This window comes from Nilaparvata lugens, unplaced genomic scaffold, assembly GCF_014356525.2.
Source record: "Nilaparvata lugens isolate BPH unplaced genomic scaffold, ASM1435652v1 scaffold6811, whole genome shotgun sequence".
In the NCBI taxonomy this organism is placed as follows: Eukaryota; Metazoa; Arthropoda; class Insecta; order Hemiptera; family Delphacidae; genus Nilaparvata; species Nilaparvata lugens.
In genome coordinates this window covers 1-15,005 of record NW_024092562.1, presented here as the reverse complement: position 1 = coordinate 15,005, position 15,005 = coordinate 1, and the positions used below count along the sequence as shown (strand labels likewise).

General features: G+C 34.9%; 1 protein-coding gene across 1 annotated transcript; it reads right to left on the bottom strand.

Moving 5' to 3' along the window:
• Positions 1–215: 215 nt before the first annotated feature.
• On the bottom strand, positions 216–13,773 carry LOC120356466. The gene is made up of 4 exons (XM_039445392.1): positions 13,485–13,773; positions 12,227–12,366; positions 8,240–8,388; positions 216–602 (listed from the first exon to the last, which is right to left on the bottom strand). Exons 1-4 carry the CDS (start codon positions 13,771–13,773, stop codon positions 245–247), a joined length of 936 nt encoding a protein of 311 aa, XP_039301326.1. The 3' UTR covers positions 216–244.
• Between the last annotated feature and the right edge of the window lie 1,232 nt (positions 13,774–15,005).

Here is a 15,005-nt window from a genome sequence, read left to right as displayed (position 1 = left end):
AAAACATAAATTATAAACATAAAGAGAAATGCAAAACCGTCGACTTGAATCTTGGACCTCACTTCGCTCGGTCAATTAATATTTTGTTAATAACTTTGGTGTAAACGCAGCTCAAGTGTTTTTAAAATATTTAAAAAAGTAACTCAGTGTCTAAACTACTACAAAGTTATTAAATTAATGAATGGTTTGTTTTTATACTTGACAAAGTGAGAAGGTATGCTTTAGAGAACGAAATGAGTGGTTTTCAAGTGAAATTAATGAAGTAAATTAGAATAATTAATTTTGTGATAGAATGAGTGTTTTTGTTAGTAAAATGAGTGAGATTAGAGTGAAATGAATGATCATGCGCATACCAATTGAGCAGGGGTTCTAACAGGTGGCAGTCGTCAAAGTGGTTTGAATGCTCGGCACACAGCTGATAGCCGCTGTCAACGCGACCCACTTTGTCAGCGGCCGCGTTTGACGCTATCCCACCCACTTTGTCGGCGACCGCGTTTGCCGGCGTCCCACCCACTTTGTCGGCGGCCGCGTTTGACACCGTCCCACCCAACGACGACAAGTCGAGACCGTTTGCTGCTGCTGACGAGGTCTGATGGCCACCACTACACACACACGCACACTCACATAACACCAATACAAAGCCGGGGAGGGGAGGGGATGCACACACACAAGGAGAGCACATAGAGGAGATAGAATAACACGCAGATATAGCGAGATTATATAGATAGGTATCTACTGTTATAGGAGAACATAGAGATAATGGGCCCGTTCTGTGTACATAGAATGTGGTAAATTATTGTCTGATTCACAATTTACCAGGTAAAAAGTTCCGCGTCCCATGGGAAGAATTTTGACAGATTCTGTACCAGAAACCAGTTCCAGTACCAAGTTCCTGCCCCACAGTCGAAGCGTGGTAAATTGTTTCAACGAGGTACAGTTCCAACTATCCGAGCTCTCATTGGTCGATTGAATTTTGTATTATGCTTGCTTCTCTGCGGCTACGCATGCGCTGATAGCTTGTTTACCATAGCATAGCCGTAGAATACATAACCAACAAAATGATGTTTGAAAACCATTCATTAAATTAATTTTCGTCCATAGAAAATTTGAGAGGAATGGAATGAAAGAAATGCACACTTTTCTAGACGGTAAGTTTGTAAAACAGCCTTTCTTCATTCACGCAGCTAGTGAACGACACATTTTGGTGTAAATCAACTTTATAAGTGCGCGCCAAAAGCTCAAACCAACGATTTTGAAATGGCGTTACATGGGAACATTTTGCACTAGTCACGTGATGGAACAATTTACGATTGGAACTGGAACAATTTACTGTACACAGAACGTACACATTAATCATAGAGGAGATAGAATAACACACAGATATAGCAAGATTATATAGATAGGTAGCAACTGTTATAGGATAACATAGAGATAATAATTATATTCACTAAGGTGACTACGGTGAAATACTCAACAAACAAGGATAGACACAGATACAGAGATTATAATATTAAATAGGTAGCTACTGTTATAAGAAAACATAGAGATGTATAGTGAGGTCCACGTTATAATGGCAGTGAAGAAAAAAAGGAGAACAGTGTTGCCGATTCTCTGCCTTTTATAGAGGATAGCTGACACCAGTATAATATCAACTGTTCATTCTTGTTTAAAATAATCTCTATATATGAAAATGAATGTCTGTCTGTGTGTTAGTTTGTTTGTTCCCTATAGACTCGAAAACTACTTGACAGAAAGGCATGAAACCTTGGGAATATGTTGTGTGAATATTGGGGATGGATTCTGACCAGAAATTTTAATAGGGGAGCTAATAATAATTGAATATTAATCCATTTTACAGACTTATGTTTTCGAAATTGTCGGCCGAGCGGCTAACGTAGAACGGGAAGATCATCATTATTCACGATAATGTTGTGATAATATGATTTAGCATATGAACTTAACAGCTGTAATAAACACGTCACTCTGTGATACAATTGTTTACTGGTATTAAAACGGTTGTTTTAAGCACATAGGGAGTCCGTATTGAGATGTAAATAAAAATATTGATTGTCAGATAAATTTAATCATTCACCAAATAAAGTCAAGTGTGACATGAGATACATTGACTTTTGGCAGTACGAAGTTCGCCGGGTAAGCGAGTCAATTATATTTTATGCATCAAGAAAATATACTTTTCAATGATTGAATCATAAATTTTCATAATTGAGATTAGATATTTCGTTAATTTACTAGTAATAGTAAAATGGCCTTTATTCAATTCCACAATAATTTCAATACAAAAGAAATCAATTATAACATTTATCGTCGGTTTTTTCCTCCATGGCAAAGTGCCGTCTGGAGGGCGTTAATTTAGTAAATTTATTTATTTATTCACAATGGAGACAACGGGTTTCCCCAAATATGTCTCCTTTACAATAAAAATCTATCAAATACAATAATTTATACATTGTTGAAGTACTATCTGGCAACGATGAAAAGGTAGAGAAGGATAGCACATCTGCTTTGTCTAACGATAGACAAGGATAGCAAAACCAATGTTAATCATATACTGCCATTATAACCTGGATCTCACCATATAATAACACACATATGGGTGGACACATATATGGATGTTTCATTAAGGATGAAATCCTAAATTCAAGAAAATATTATTCATACGGTACATAGGTGAATAATAATTATAGGTCCCCAAAATTCTATGTTGGCAAGAGTCTATATTAGAGACCAGTCTATTTAAAGCAATATTTAGTTGAAGAGAGCTAATTTTTATTAGCGCTGTTTTAGCTGTCTTTTTGTTACAGAAATTGTTTTGCCAAGGATGGAAGCGTGTTTATTTTACAAACTTATATGGTTTATAGATCTTACAAATCTGCTGAAGATAAGTTATGAATAGGGTTTTCCCCACACTGCAGTTTCTAAATCGACAACAATGCGGTTAATCAATAAGGGTCGGTTTCCGAGCTCGGGATTTAGCTAAGTTCTCGACTTTAACTGGCTTTAAACTCTGGAGTCAGAAAATTGGCTTTCCGAGTCAGAGCGTTAACGTAGTTGAGGACTTAAATAGACTCTAGAGTTTAGAGATCATGTTAAACCCTGGAGTTTATAATTTCGCTTTCTGAGTGAAGGGCTTATAAGTCCAGGACTTGAATTAGATTCTCGCCTCTTTCTGAGTCAAGGATTTATCAAAAATCGTAAAGTCCAGGACTTAAAACAGCGTGATTTTAAACCCTCGACGTGGGTAGGGTTTAAATTCAAGTTCTAGACTTAACTGAGCAAACACAATTCAGTTATTGTTTTGGAGTAGACCAAAAGCCAAATGTCATGGAATACCTAAATTATTTGGATTAGTACATCTAGATTCATAATTTATAGTTTGCAAGTTCATTTTAGAATATAATTGTATCAGAATTATTTGTAAAAAACTAACCTCATTTTACGACTCTGACATAACCTAAAAATGTTCAAGCGAAATAATACAAGGATTGCCTTGGAATTTATATTCCAATCTGAATGTTATTAATCAATGTCATATTCAACATATTAATAATAATAAATTATTTCTCCAGTTTTTTCAAAACAAATACGTTTTCAAACTCAATAGCCTAATGAAATTTTTATTCCAAAATCACTGGTTAGGATCAATGATCAATAATAGCATAAAGTAGAATAAAATGTTTATTCATTCACCTTTCAAAGGTTTTGCTTTGAATAGGCCTACAAAGAAATCGAAACGTATTTTTACAAAATAGTTTGGAGAGCATGCTCATTTGAATTGTCCCGCTGTAATCAGCTGTTTCCGTTTTGCTATAATACCAACAATACAACAGTAAAATATTGTGAATTTCCCTCATGTTTACTGCGTTAAAGTCCTGGACTCAAATAAGTCGAGAACTTGATAGACTCCGGAGTTTAGAAGATAAAATCGTGACTCAGAAAGTCAATTTAGACCCGAGAGCTTATTTCAGTCCTGGACTCTGTAAGTCCAGAACTTATAGATCCCGAGCTCGGAAACCGGCCCTATATTTCTTACAACTGATGGTGTGGGAGATAATAAGAGGCTAACTCACCTGCCAACAAAGTCAACTGCGGAAGTTATTGAACAATTAACAATTAAATTGTTTCTTGCAATAACCTAAAACGACTAGCTTTAAAGCTAAAAAGACTAGGAGGTTATCATCACAAGCTGAGGTGCCATCAACTGCACCCATCAGTGCACCATGTCATAAAAAACCCTTGTATGCTAGCTATATGTAGTGCGATAAATTTTGTCATGTAAGTCTAGGTTGCATCCTTAATAAAACACCCGTTAGATCACATGAATAATTAGGCTATCTACTGTTGGAAAGTAATATAGAGTTAAAATAAATAAGTGTCCCTATATAGTGAAAAATAAAAAGGCATATAGGTGGAAAAATATTATTGGTGGGGAAAAAATCAAATTGTAATGTGGATCTAGGAAACAACAAAAACTAATTCAAAAATGTTCGAGTAGCAAATACTATCATATTAATCAGTGTTTGAAGAATAGGATGAAAAAGTATCTTGGATACGTCAGGGAATAATAATAATAATTCATTTATTTGATCCATAGATTCATATACATGAATATAAGATCTTGTCAAACATAAATTTACACAGAAATTGTCAAGTACAGAGTAAAACTTTAATATAAATATAAAAATACATCAATTCAAATCAATTTGGGCAGGTACTATAAACTAAAATGTTATATCACAGTTGGAATTCAAAAAATTCTTCTATAGAGTAATAGGGCCTTTCTACTAAACAAAACAAAAACAAAAAATAACCTTAGAAAATAAACAAAATACTACATATATGAAAGTCTAGTCCAGATCATTGAAAACGAACTGAAAATGAGGACAATTTTATTAAATTTTATCAACTTTCAACTACAAAAGAATGCTTAGAGATAATTTTACAACAAAAAATGACTTTTGCATAACGATTAAAAGTCATCTTCAACATGAAATCAAGTTATTTGCATGGCAAATTGGAAACATTTTACAAATGAAATAATGTCGTCTGCAACAGTTATTCGAAGAGTATCATTGAGAGAAACTGACATTGTAATGATTTACAAAAATAAAACTTCAATTTCTATTTCTAATGATCTGGACTGGCTTTGAAAATCAAAACACAAAAATTAAACTACTCTAATAAAAACTAAGTAAAATGCTAGAAAACAATAAAATTTTAGAAGACAAACAACAACAGTAAGGAATAATCAAAGAAAACTGTACAATACTAAGACAAAACAGTTAAAGACAGAAAATAGGAGTTATTACAAACTTGTAGGATAATAGTAATTAAATAGCCTACGGTTGGCCACGAATAGTAAGCTTGAAATGCGTTCTATATTTTGAGAAAGAATATTAATCGAGTTATGGAATTTTGAGCTGAGAAGTTTTATTTACAAGAATGAAAAAGTTCTAGGTAATGGCGCAATAGATGATATGTTGTATAAGCTCATGATTTATATTATATAAACCATGAATGATACATCCATGCTTATGAATGAACATTTTCAAGATGGATTAGACATATATTGTATGTATACATTTCAAGTTCAATTAGAGAGAGAGAGAGAGAGAGAGAGAGAGAGAGAGAGAGAGAGAGAGAGAGAGAGAGAGAGATTGAAAAATCATGCCACATTACAAAACATCAATTAACACGAATTTGAAAAAATATACAAAAAATAATTATTATGAAGAACGGATTCTACTACAAGAAAATTACCAAACATGAAAACATGAATTTGAAACACCAAGAAGACGTATAATGGGTTCTTGGTGGCAAGAGAATGATTCAAGGTAATTATTCTTATGAATCATCAAAAATTATCACATTCAAAATTTCTCAGGAACAGGAAGATACAACATCAAAAATAGAAGAAGTTCTAGACATGAACATGCGATATTCCATTGAAATTCCATCAAAAAACAAATATAAAAATTTGAAGAACATTAGCCATTGAAAGACCATACAAAGGAAACATCAACAAGTTAATAAACATTGAGAAGTATTTATTTGAAAAATTTTATACCAACCGCAAATTCTTTGCTGTTTTTCCTCAATTGTCGGCTACTAAGATTTCGATCTTCAGTTATGGTTCGAATGTACAAAGAGATGGTATGAGATTCATTAGAATAAATGTTGAATGAACCAATGATTTGAGATTTTCTGAAAGGACGAATGAATGAAAGATTGGAAAATTATCTGAAATGTTTTAATGAATGATTTTTTGAGTGAATAGAGTATGGTGAAGTTATTTGAGATGATTCAATGACATGTTCATGAATGATATTAATAGATAAGGAAAATATGGAACCTGTAAACTATTAATTATTGGTGACAAGAGAAATATACATGGGAAAGTTGATGGAAAACATATATCAAGATAAAGATTAGAAGAGTTACTCCAGAAAAATCAAAGAAATATACATGGGAAAGTTGATGGAAAACATATATCAAGGTAATGATTAGAAGAGTTACTTACTCCAGAAAAATCAAAGAAATATACATGGGAAAGTTGATGGAAAACATATATCAAGGTAATGATTAGAAGAGTACTTACTCCAGAAAAATCAAAGAAAAGGAGATAATTTTATTTTGGTGGTCGTTCATTAAAACCAAAGATTTCATGTTGTTACAACCAAATTGTAGTACTGAAAAATTAGTTATTAATCTTACTTGAGATCAGTAATAACTATTACTATCAATAATAAGTATTATTATAATAATAAGTATAATAATAAGTATTAATAATATAAGTAGTAATAAGTATAAGTAGTAATAGTATAAGTAGTAATAGTATAAGTAGTAATAATAAGTATTACTTGACTCGTAATAACTAGATTGGTTATCGATTCAGATTCAAATTTATTACCAAAAAGTACCGGGAGTTTTAAAAAGAACTCCCTAGTTTTAATATGTCATAGAATCTGTAAAAAGTGATATAGACTATTCTAGTTTATGGTGTTTGGTTCAGCAAGTTTTGTCCCCCTACAGTTGCAGACCCACCAACAAGATGGCGACCAACCTCATAACAATAACCACTTGCGTGCGGCTCAAGACACTCGCTTTCCGGGAAGGTGGATAGGTAGAGCTGGCCCAATTGCTTGGCCACCACGGAGCCCGGACTTAACCCATTTGGACTTTTTCTTTGGGGTACACATAAAAATGTTGTGTACAGTGGATAATTCCGAGACATAAACCATTTACGGGGAAGAATCGTCACGGCGGTTGGGACAGTTACACAGCTGATATGTTGGTGAATACATGGCGAGAGCTTGAATATCGTCTCGACGTGTGTAGGGCAACAAATGGATCACATGTTGAAGTGGACTGATGTTGAACAAAACTTGAGGGTTCTCTCTTTCATTGTATGCACTTGTTGATGTAGTTTTCCATTAATTTACACATTAAATTTATAGCTAAAACTAGGGAGTTCTTTTTCAAACACTCTGTACATAAATATGGTGTAATTTTGAATAGTTTTACTTAAGGTGCGTAGAGACCGAGTAAGTGGCGGTGTAGATCGATGCCACTAAACAGCTGTGCAAAGATAAAAACATTTGGAGTCATTAATATAGATACAATCATAGAGAAACACTAGCGTAAGTAGATATCCCATGGTATGGGGCGTTTATGTCGCAACTTTTACTGTTATCTCAAGCCGATAGTCCACGATTTCCCGTGGAGCTGTGTGACGCTGGTAGTCTCTCATATTGTGCCGTTCATACACTCTCACCCCAACAAAACAGTAAAAATCTATACTAATCGACAATAATCGGCTTGAGTTAACAGTAAAAGTTGCAACATTAACGCCCTATACTATGGGATATCTACTTACGCAATTGTTTCTCTATGATATAATGAATATGGATGTATAAGAACGCTAGCAAGCTGAAATCTTCATCTCAAACTGACCGTTCTGTTCGTACCCTAATACTCCATTCTCTTCGTCACTACTGTATGTGCGTGAGTAACGCATGTTATAAGGTTGAGACACATGATCAGACATCCATGTACGTGGTGGGATTCGAGCCCACGACAGAATTCAAGTCTAGGTTTTACTATACAATTTAGTTGTAACAACATCAAGGGGATCACACAGGTTAGTCTTGATGTTACCTCAAACAAATCAGTTAGAATAGAAACAGGGGACCAGTTGTGCTATATGGCTGTGAAGTCTGACCTTGATCTCTCACTGAGCAGCGATATATGGCAATTCCATCCACTTTCAAGTCCCATTTTCTCTGAGAAAACTCGCGATCTGAGTTCGTTCTCTTTGCTGAAGTGGACAAACCTGATACAGGCTCTCTCCAGCTGTTCGATTAGTTGTACCTATAAAATAGAAGCTCAATAATACACAACTACATAAGAAAATTAAATTATGCAGAGTAATAACATGATAGAACATGTTAATTCCACAAATATGAGGAGACACAAATAACACGATATAATGTCAGAGAAAAGGAAGAAGTACCTTTTTTGAAAACCACCTACACACGGGTCTATCGAGACCTAGCACGTCATAATAAAATCAATCAATCAATCAATCAATCCACTTATTTTTAGAAAACAATAAACTCTTTAGGGTAACCGTCCACTGGAACCGTATTCAACCGATCCGTTCGGCCGTTGGCTCGGACGTATCTGCCGGCCGTTAATTCGGCCGAATATGGTCGTCCATTGGAACCGTTTACGTCAGTCTAGTTCAGTAGTTGGCTGGTTGCCAATTATTGAATTAACTACTATCATAGCCACCAAAATTCTTCATGAAACAATGATTATATTGAGATTTTGAAAATTGAATAAACAAATATCCACTAAATTAGTTATTCATTAAAATATTCTTACCTCCCGATCCTATTTGTTCAGCAATCTTTGTCTACAAATTCTTTGTACATCACGACGATGATATCTTTTGTATCGAATATCCCACAATGGAACATGCTCTTGAACCAAACTTATCAACTTTTCATTGTCCATAGTTACAATTTTATATGACAGAACAACTTCAAAAAACAAAAACAAACAAGAATGTGAAACTATTTTAGGTTAGGAACACTTTGTTGTCTCAGCTCGACTAGTTAGTTCAGCCGGATAGAGCCGGAAAAATCCATTCAGGTCGAATCGAAAAATTGATCGGCCGGAGACGGTCGTGCACGGCCATATGATCCCGTTGCAATTGACGAGCATCTATTCCTTTCTTTGTTGGGGGATCGTTCGGTCGCGTTCGGTAGTTTTTGGCCGATGCTAGTTCGGACGAAAACGGTTCTCGTGGACGGCCTACCTTAAATTTATTATAAAAGGATTAGAATGAATTGAAAGCGCGATGCATTTCAGGACTTATCCTATCTTCAGATGCAATTATTGGAGAATACATGATAAAAGGTGTTTTCTAAAACAAGTGTACTATTTCCATTTTATTTGTACTACTAAAAGTAGCCCTTGTTATTCATCATTTGTCAATAATCTATATAATAAGAGAGAGTAGGGATGTGTTTGTTCATTTGTTCGCATCAAAACATGTCAACTTGTGGATTGCATACCGGAAAAAATAAAATTAATGATTGAGATCTTCAGATTTTGCAAATAGATTCTAGAAATATGCACCTAGAGGCTCAAATTTCAATTTTACTTCTAGATTTTTCCGAATTAATGTTCAAAATTCATTCATGGGACATGAATATATTATAATAGAATAGTATCTTATGTCACAAGGACGGGAAGAGCCTTTTGCAGGCGAGAATGATGTTTCTAGTCGAGGCGTTAGCCGAGACTAGATTTCAACCGAGCTCTGCAAAATACATTCAAGTCCAAGTAACGTACACTTTTTTGTCATAATAATCTAAAGAAGAATAATTGAGAAATAGAAAACATTACTTGCTTATGCTGATGTTATTACATAAACATAAACTAGTTTACAAATTCCGAATCAGGAATTTTGTGGAAGTTGACAAAATTCCCGCCTGGAGCGCTGAAGGTGTTTTTTGTAGCAGTTTTGCTGTTCCTATTTCGGAACTAGGAAACATACTCGACTGTAAAGAAAACAAATTATGGTTTCATTACAGTAGAGTATGCTGTAATGAGAATCATATGTTTATTTGTTTGCAAACAGCTGTTTTCCAGATTGATTTCATGCATGGAAAACAGCTGAAATTGAATGATTTTGACAAAATAGTACTTTACGTAACAAGTCCGGTAACGATAATTTACCGCATAAGTATGATTGTTTCTGCCCGAAACGTAGTTGAGGGCAGAATTATCATACGAATGCGGTAAATACGTTACCGTACAAGTTACGTACAATATTTTTTGTCATACTTATCTGAGAAAGAATAATATTGCTGAGAAACAGAAACCATTACCTGCTGCTGCTGCTCGAGCTACGGCATTCTATAAACATGGCCTAGCCCGTAGCGCCTAGTTCATAAAAGACAGACCCTTCGAGCTCAAATAAAATAATACAGGCCTAAATTATAAGATTTCAGATGAGTTCTTTTAACTTGAAACTCCTTAAATGATTTCTCAAATTATTGAGTTAGTATATTAATACTCAGATGATATTGGGACTCAGTAGAGTCCGAACATACTCGACTGTAAAGAGAACATAATGATCTCTTTACAGTATAGTAAGCTGTAATGAAAATCACACATGTTTCTTTTTCTGAAAACAGCTGTTTACCGGCTTGATTTGATGCATGGAAAACAGCTGCAATTGAGTAAGTATGACAAAAATGTAATACCATAATATGTAATATAGATATATAATCTAGAGAGACTACCTCCTCGAAACAGATGGTTAAAATTGGTAACTGAATTAATAACCAGTCTAATTTTGTAAGGTTGGCATTAAGTTGAGGATTTTTCTAAACAAGATTTGAGTTCTGTCACTTTATTAAGTTAGTACCAAGTTGAAGAACTTATCTATACTATAATAAAGAAAAGAACTGGCTTATACACGTACGGGATAGGGAAATTATGTTTGACGTATCATCACGTCTAAACTACTTGTCTGAAATTAACTTGAAATTTCGCATATAGATTCTTAATTAACCAAGGATGGTTTTAGGCCTACTTGAAACTCTTCAATATTCCACTCGGTCAAGTTGAAAAAGACCCTTGTGGAGCACGGGTTACCTGCTAGTAGTATGTACAGGGACCGGCATATTAATCTGACGATACTGTAGTGATTGTTGTGTTGACACCACTGTCATTGAAAAGGCGGGAATGTTATACATTGACAGGTTTATTCATGCCATTTCAGTAGCCAGTATGTCGTGGTCAAGTGAACATCGAGCGTTTGTGATTGAAGCTTATTTTAAAAGAAGCTCAGTTATTTTAACACAGCGTTTATGTCGCAGACATTTCAATTTCAATCGACACGCGCCTGTTGAGAATACGATCTTTTTTTTGGGTAAAGAATTTTAGGAACACGTCGTCTGCTTTATAAACAAACCCAACAGGACGAAAACGGACTGTGAGAACGCCTGAAAACATTAAACACTAAACTACTCGGTAAGAGTAGTTAAGAGTAGTAGCTGTTACACGGTCTCCATGACGTTCAGCAGCGAAACATGCTGTTGCGCTAGCCATTTCTGATCGAAGTGAACGACGAATTCTTCAATCCGACCTAAAATTCCATCCGTATAAGATAATGTTAGTGCAACAACTCAATGCAAATAAGTAGGCTCATCGCAAAGCCGCTTACGAGATCATTCTCGAAAATGTTCACCAGGATGCCATTATTCTTTCAAGTGACGAGGCACATTTTCATTTGTTAGGATTTGTGAATAAACAAAATTACCGTTATTGGGCAGCCAATAATCCACAGAACTAGAGGAAGTCATTCAACGAGAAATTGAAGCAATTCCACAAGTGATGATTGAGCGAGCAATGGCAAATTTGAGAATTAGCTTAAGTGAATGTGTGAAAAGTAATGGAAAACATTTGAATGACATAATCTTCAAATAGAAAAACTTTGTGAGTGATCTATGTAATTCACTGTAAACTGCAAAATTTAATATATTACATGTTTTAATTGTACGGGAACATACTTTGATTATTATCCCTCAAAAATCGTCAGGTTTTTATGCCGGACCCGATATTAGTACATATGTAATTAGTACAAATTAGTAGTTTCCCATCAGTGGGAAACAGAAAATAATTTGCTTACAATATCTGCTTGTGCCTGGTACTGCATGGTCACCATTCCAATGAAGATCTGGTTGCACTGTAGCTTGAAACAGCCTTCGATGTCGTCGATTTCCGCCTCCTCCATTAAATCATCATCATCCTCATCATCAAACATTGAATCTGCAAATAAATCATTATTAGTAATTGTATCACACTTAGGCCCGGCTGTACAAAAGCCGGTTAAATTTTAACCATGATTAACTTTACGAGAACCAGTAAGCGTTTTTGAAAAACGACTTCTCTGATTGGTTCTCGTGGAATTAATCACGGTTAAAATTTAACCAGATTTTGTGCAACCGGCACTTAGAAGGATTTTAAATTTAATTGATTTCATGAAAATACGAAGGAGAGGTTAATGAAGAAGGAGAAGAAGGGGATGAAGAACAAAAAGTAGAAAATCTGCTAGAAGAAAGGAGAAAGCGAGGAGGAGGAAAACAATAGAAAAAGACAGGAGAAAAAAATAAGAGACAGAGGAAGAAAATAAAGGATGATGAGAAAGAGGAGTGGGGAGAGGAGAAGGTAGATAATAGAAAAGAGGAGTAGACATGAGGAGTAGAGAAGACGGAGAATGAGAAGAAGGAAGATAATTAGACAGGAGGGAGAGAAAAATAAATGAGGAGGTAGAGAATAAAGAGGATGAGAAGAAGGAAGATAATACGACAGGGAAAGAAGAAACAAATGAATAAAAAAAGGAAGAGAATGAGAAGAAGGAAGATAATACGACAGAAGGAGAAGAAGAAACAAATGAATATGAAAGATGTAGATGGAGGAACACGAGAGAAGGAGGGAGATGTAAAACCAGGAGAAGACGAGGAGGAAATCCATTTCGAACTATCAGAATTTCTAATGAATTACAACATTGTTTTCCATTAAACCAATTCTGACAGTTCGAAATGAATTTCACTAAAGTGAGTTCCACGTTATAATGGCAGTGTTTGATTAGCAATGGTTTTGCTATCCTTGTATATCATTCAACAAAGCGGGTAGCGCTATCTCTTTCTCGCTTTGCTTTGTTGCCAGATCATCTTTTAGCAATGTGAAATTAATAATTAATCAACAAAATATTTTCTCTTAATTATGAAAATTCAATTTGAAATTATTTAAAAAATAATTTGTGAAAAATTGTGATGAGAAGACGCTATATTTTTATTACCGTGCGAATTAAGATTGTCAGCCATCTCGAGAGGCGGTGAGTACTAATTAAATACTAATTCAACACTAATTTTACTTCTAATTACCGTGCGAATTGAGATCATCACCACCAGCTCCCGCCTCGTCACCGATCAGCTGTTGCGGGTGACCTTGAACGATGCCGTCAAGGTCAGCCATCTCCAAAGGCAGATGGTTGTGCCGGTTGTAGAGCATCTGACTGTCGGTGGGCAGCTCCATGTAGATGGCTGAGAGTGCGGGGGCGGCGCCACTGAACAGGGGGCGGTATGCGAAGGCGGTGCAGTAGGCCGACAGACTGGTGCGCTGGTAGAAGTCTTGTACTTTGCGTCTGAAAACCATAGAAATCGACTGAGTCATTGTCAATATTGTAGAACCGTTCCATATTTGAATAAAAACACAAATCTGTTGTGAAATTCTACACTGTTTTATTTAGTACACGACCAAGGTTTCGTGACCACGCCGGTCACATTTTCAAGTTGACTAAAGCTAAAAGGTTAGGTAAACTCTAACCGTTTACCTTAACCTTTTAGCTTTAGTCAACTTGAAAATGTGACCGGTGTGGTCACGAAACCTTGGTCGTGTACTAAATAAAACAGTGTAGAATTTCACACACAGATTGTGTGTTTTATTCAAAATAGAAATCAATCATTTTGAAGATACTCAAGGCATAATCAAGAAGTTGTAGATTATGAACATAAATGGGTAAACTACAAATGTACGTTGTCACTGGTGCGACCGGAATGATAATCGTTGAACGATTATTGGTGAGTGATAATATTATTGTTCGGCGATAATCGTTTCAGTGGACATCGTCACTGAAGTGATTATTATACAATCATTTAGTTGAAATTCGACTGTTGCCAAGTGGAGTACTGAATGATAAGTTAAAAGAAATTTTTACTGAGCCATTTGTTAGTTGAAGAATTCGAAGATGAAGACATTTTGGAAATTCTAAAGCTGCGTTTATACCAAAGTTAATGACAAAATGTTAATTTTTCATTTATTCATAGACAATAGATAGAATGCAGGTAAAAACAACAGGCATTCGCCCAAAACTGCTTTAAACCTTAATTTGGAATGCACAGTCTAGAGGTTATGATATATAATATAATAGTTATATAATAACTTAATCCTTATAGATTCTATTAGATTGAACATATCTTATCATACACATGATGAACGTTCAATCTAATAGAATCTATAAGGATTATGTATTAACATTTTGTTTATAACTTTGGCGTAAACCCAGCTTAAGTGTACCACGAATTGACACGCATAATATTTTTAGAAAAAGAGCAGAATAAGGGTACTTCAAAATATTAATAAACAATCATTTGCAAGCTGATAAGAGGATGTTTTCTGAGTTCTTCACACTTTCCAAACTTCAGTTTAAGTTTGTGTCTACTTTATTCAAAATATCGGGGCACCGAGCTTCGCTCGTTATTCTTATTTATTGATAAACAAACACGGTCTTTGTTTGAATATAAACTAAACTAATTTATTGGATTTCAAGTTAAGTTTTAAGTTTAAGTTTTAAGTTTTAAGTTTTAAGTAAGTTGACTGATACCAGTAAGATAAGTGACACAATC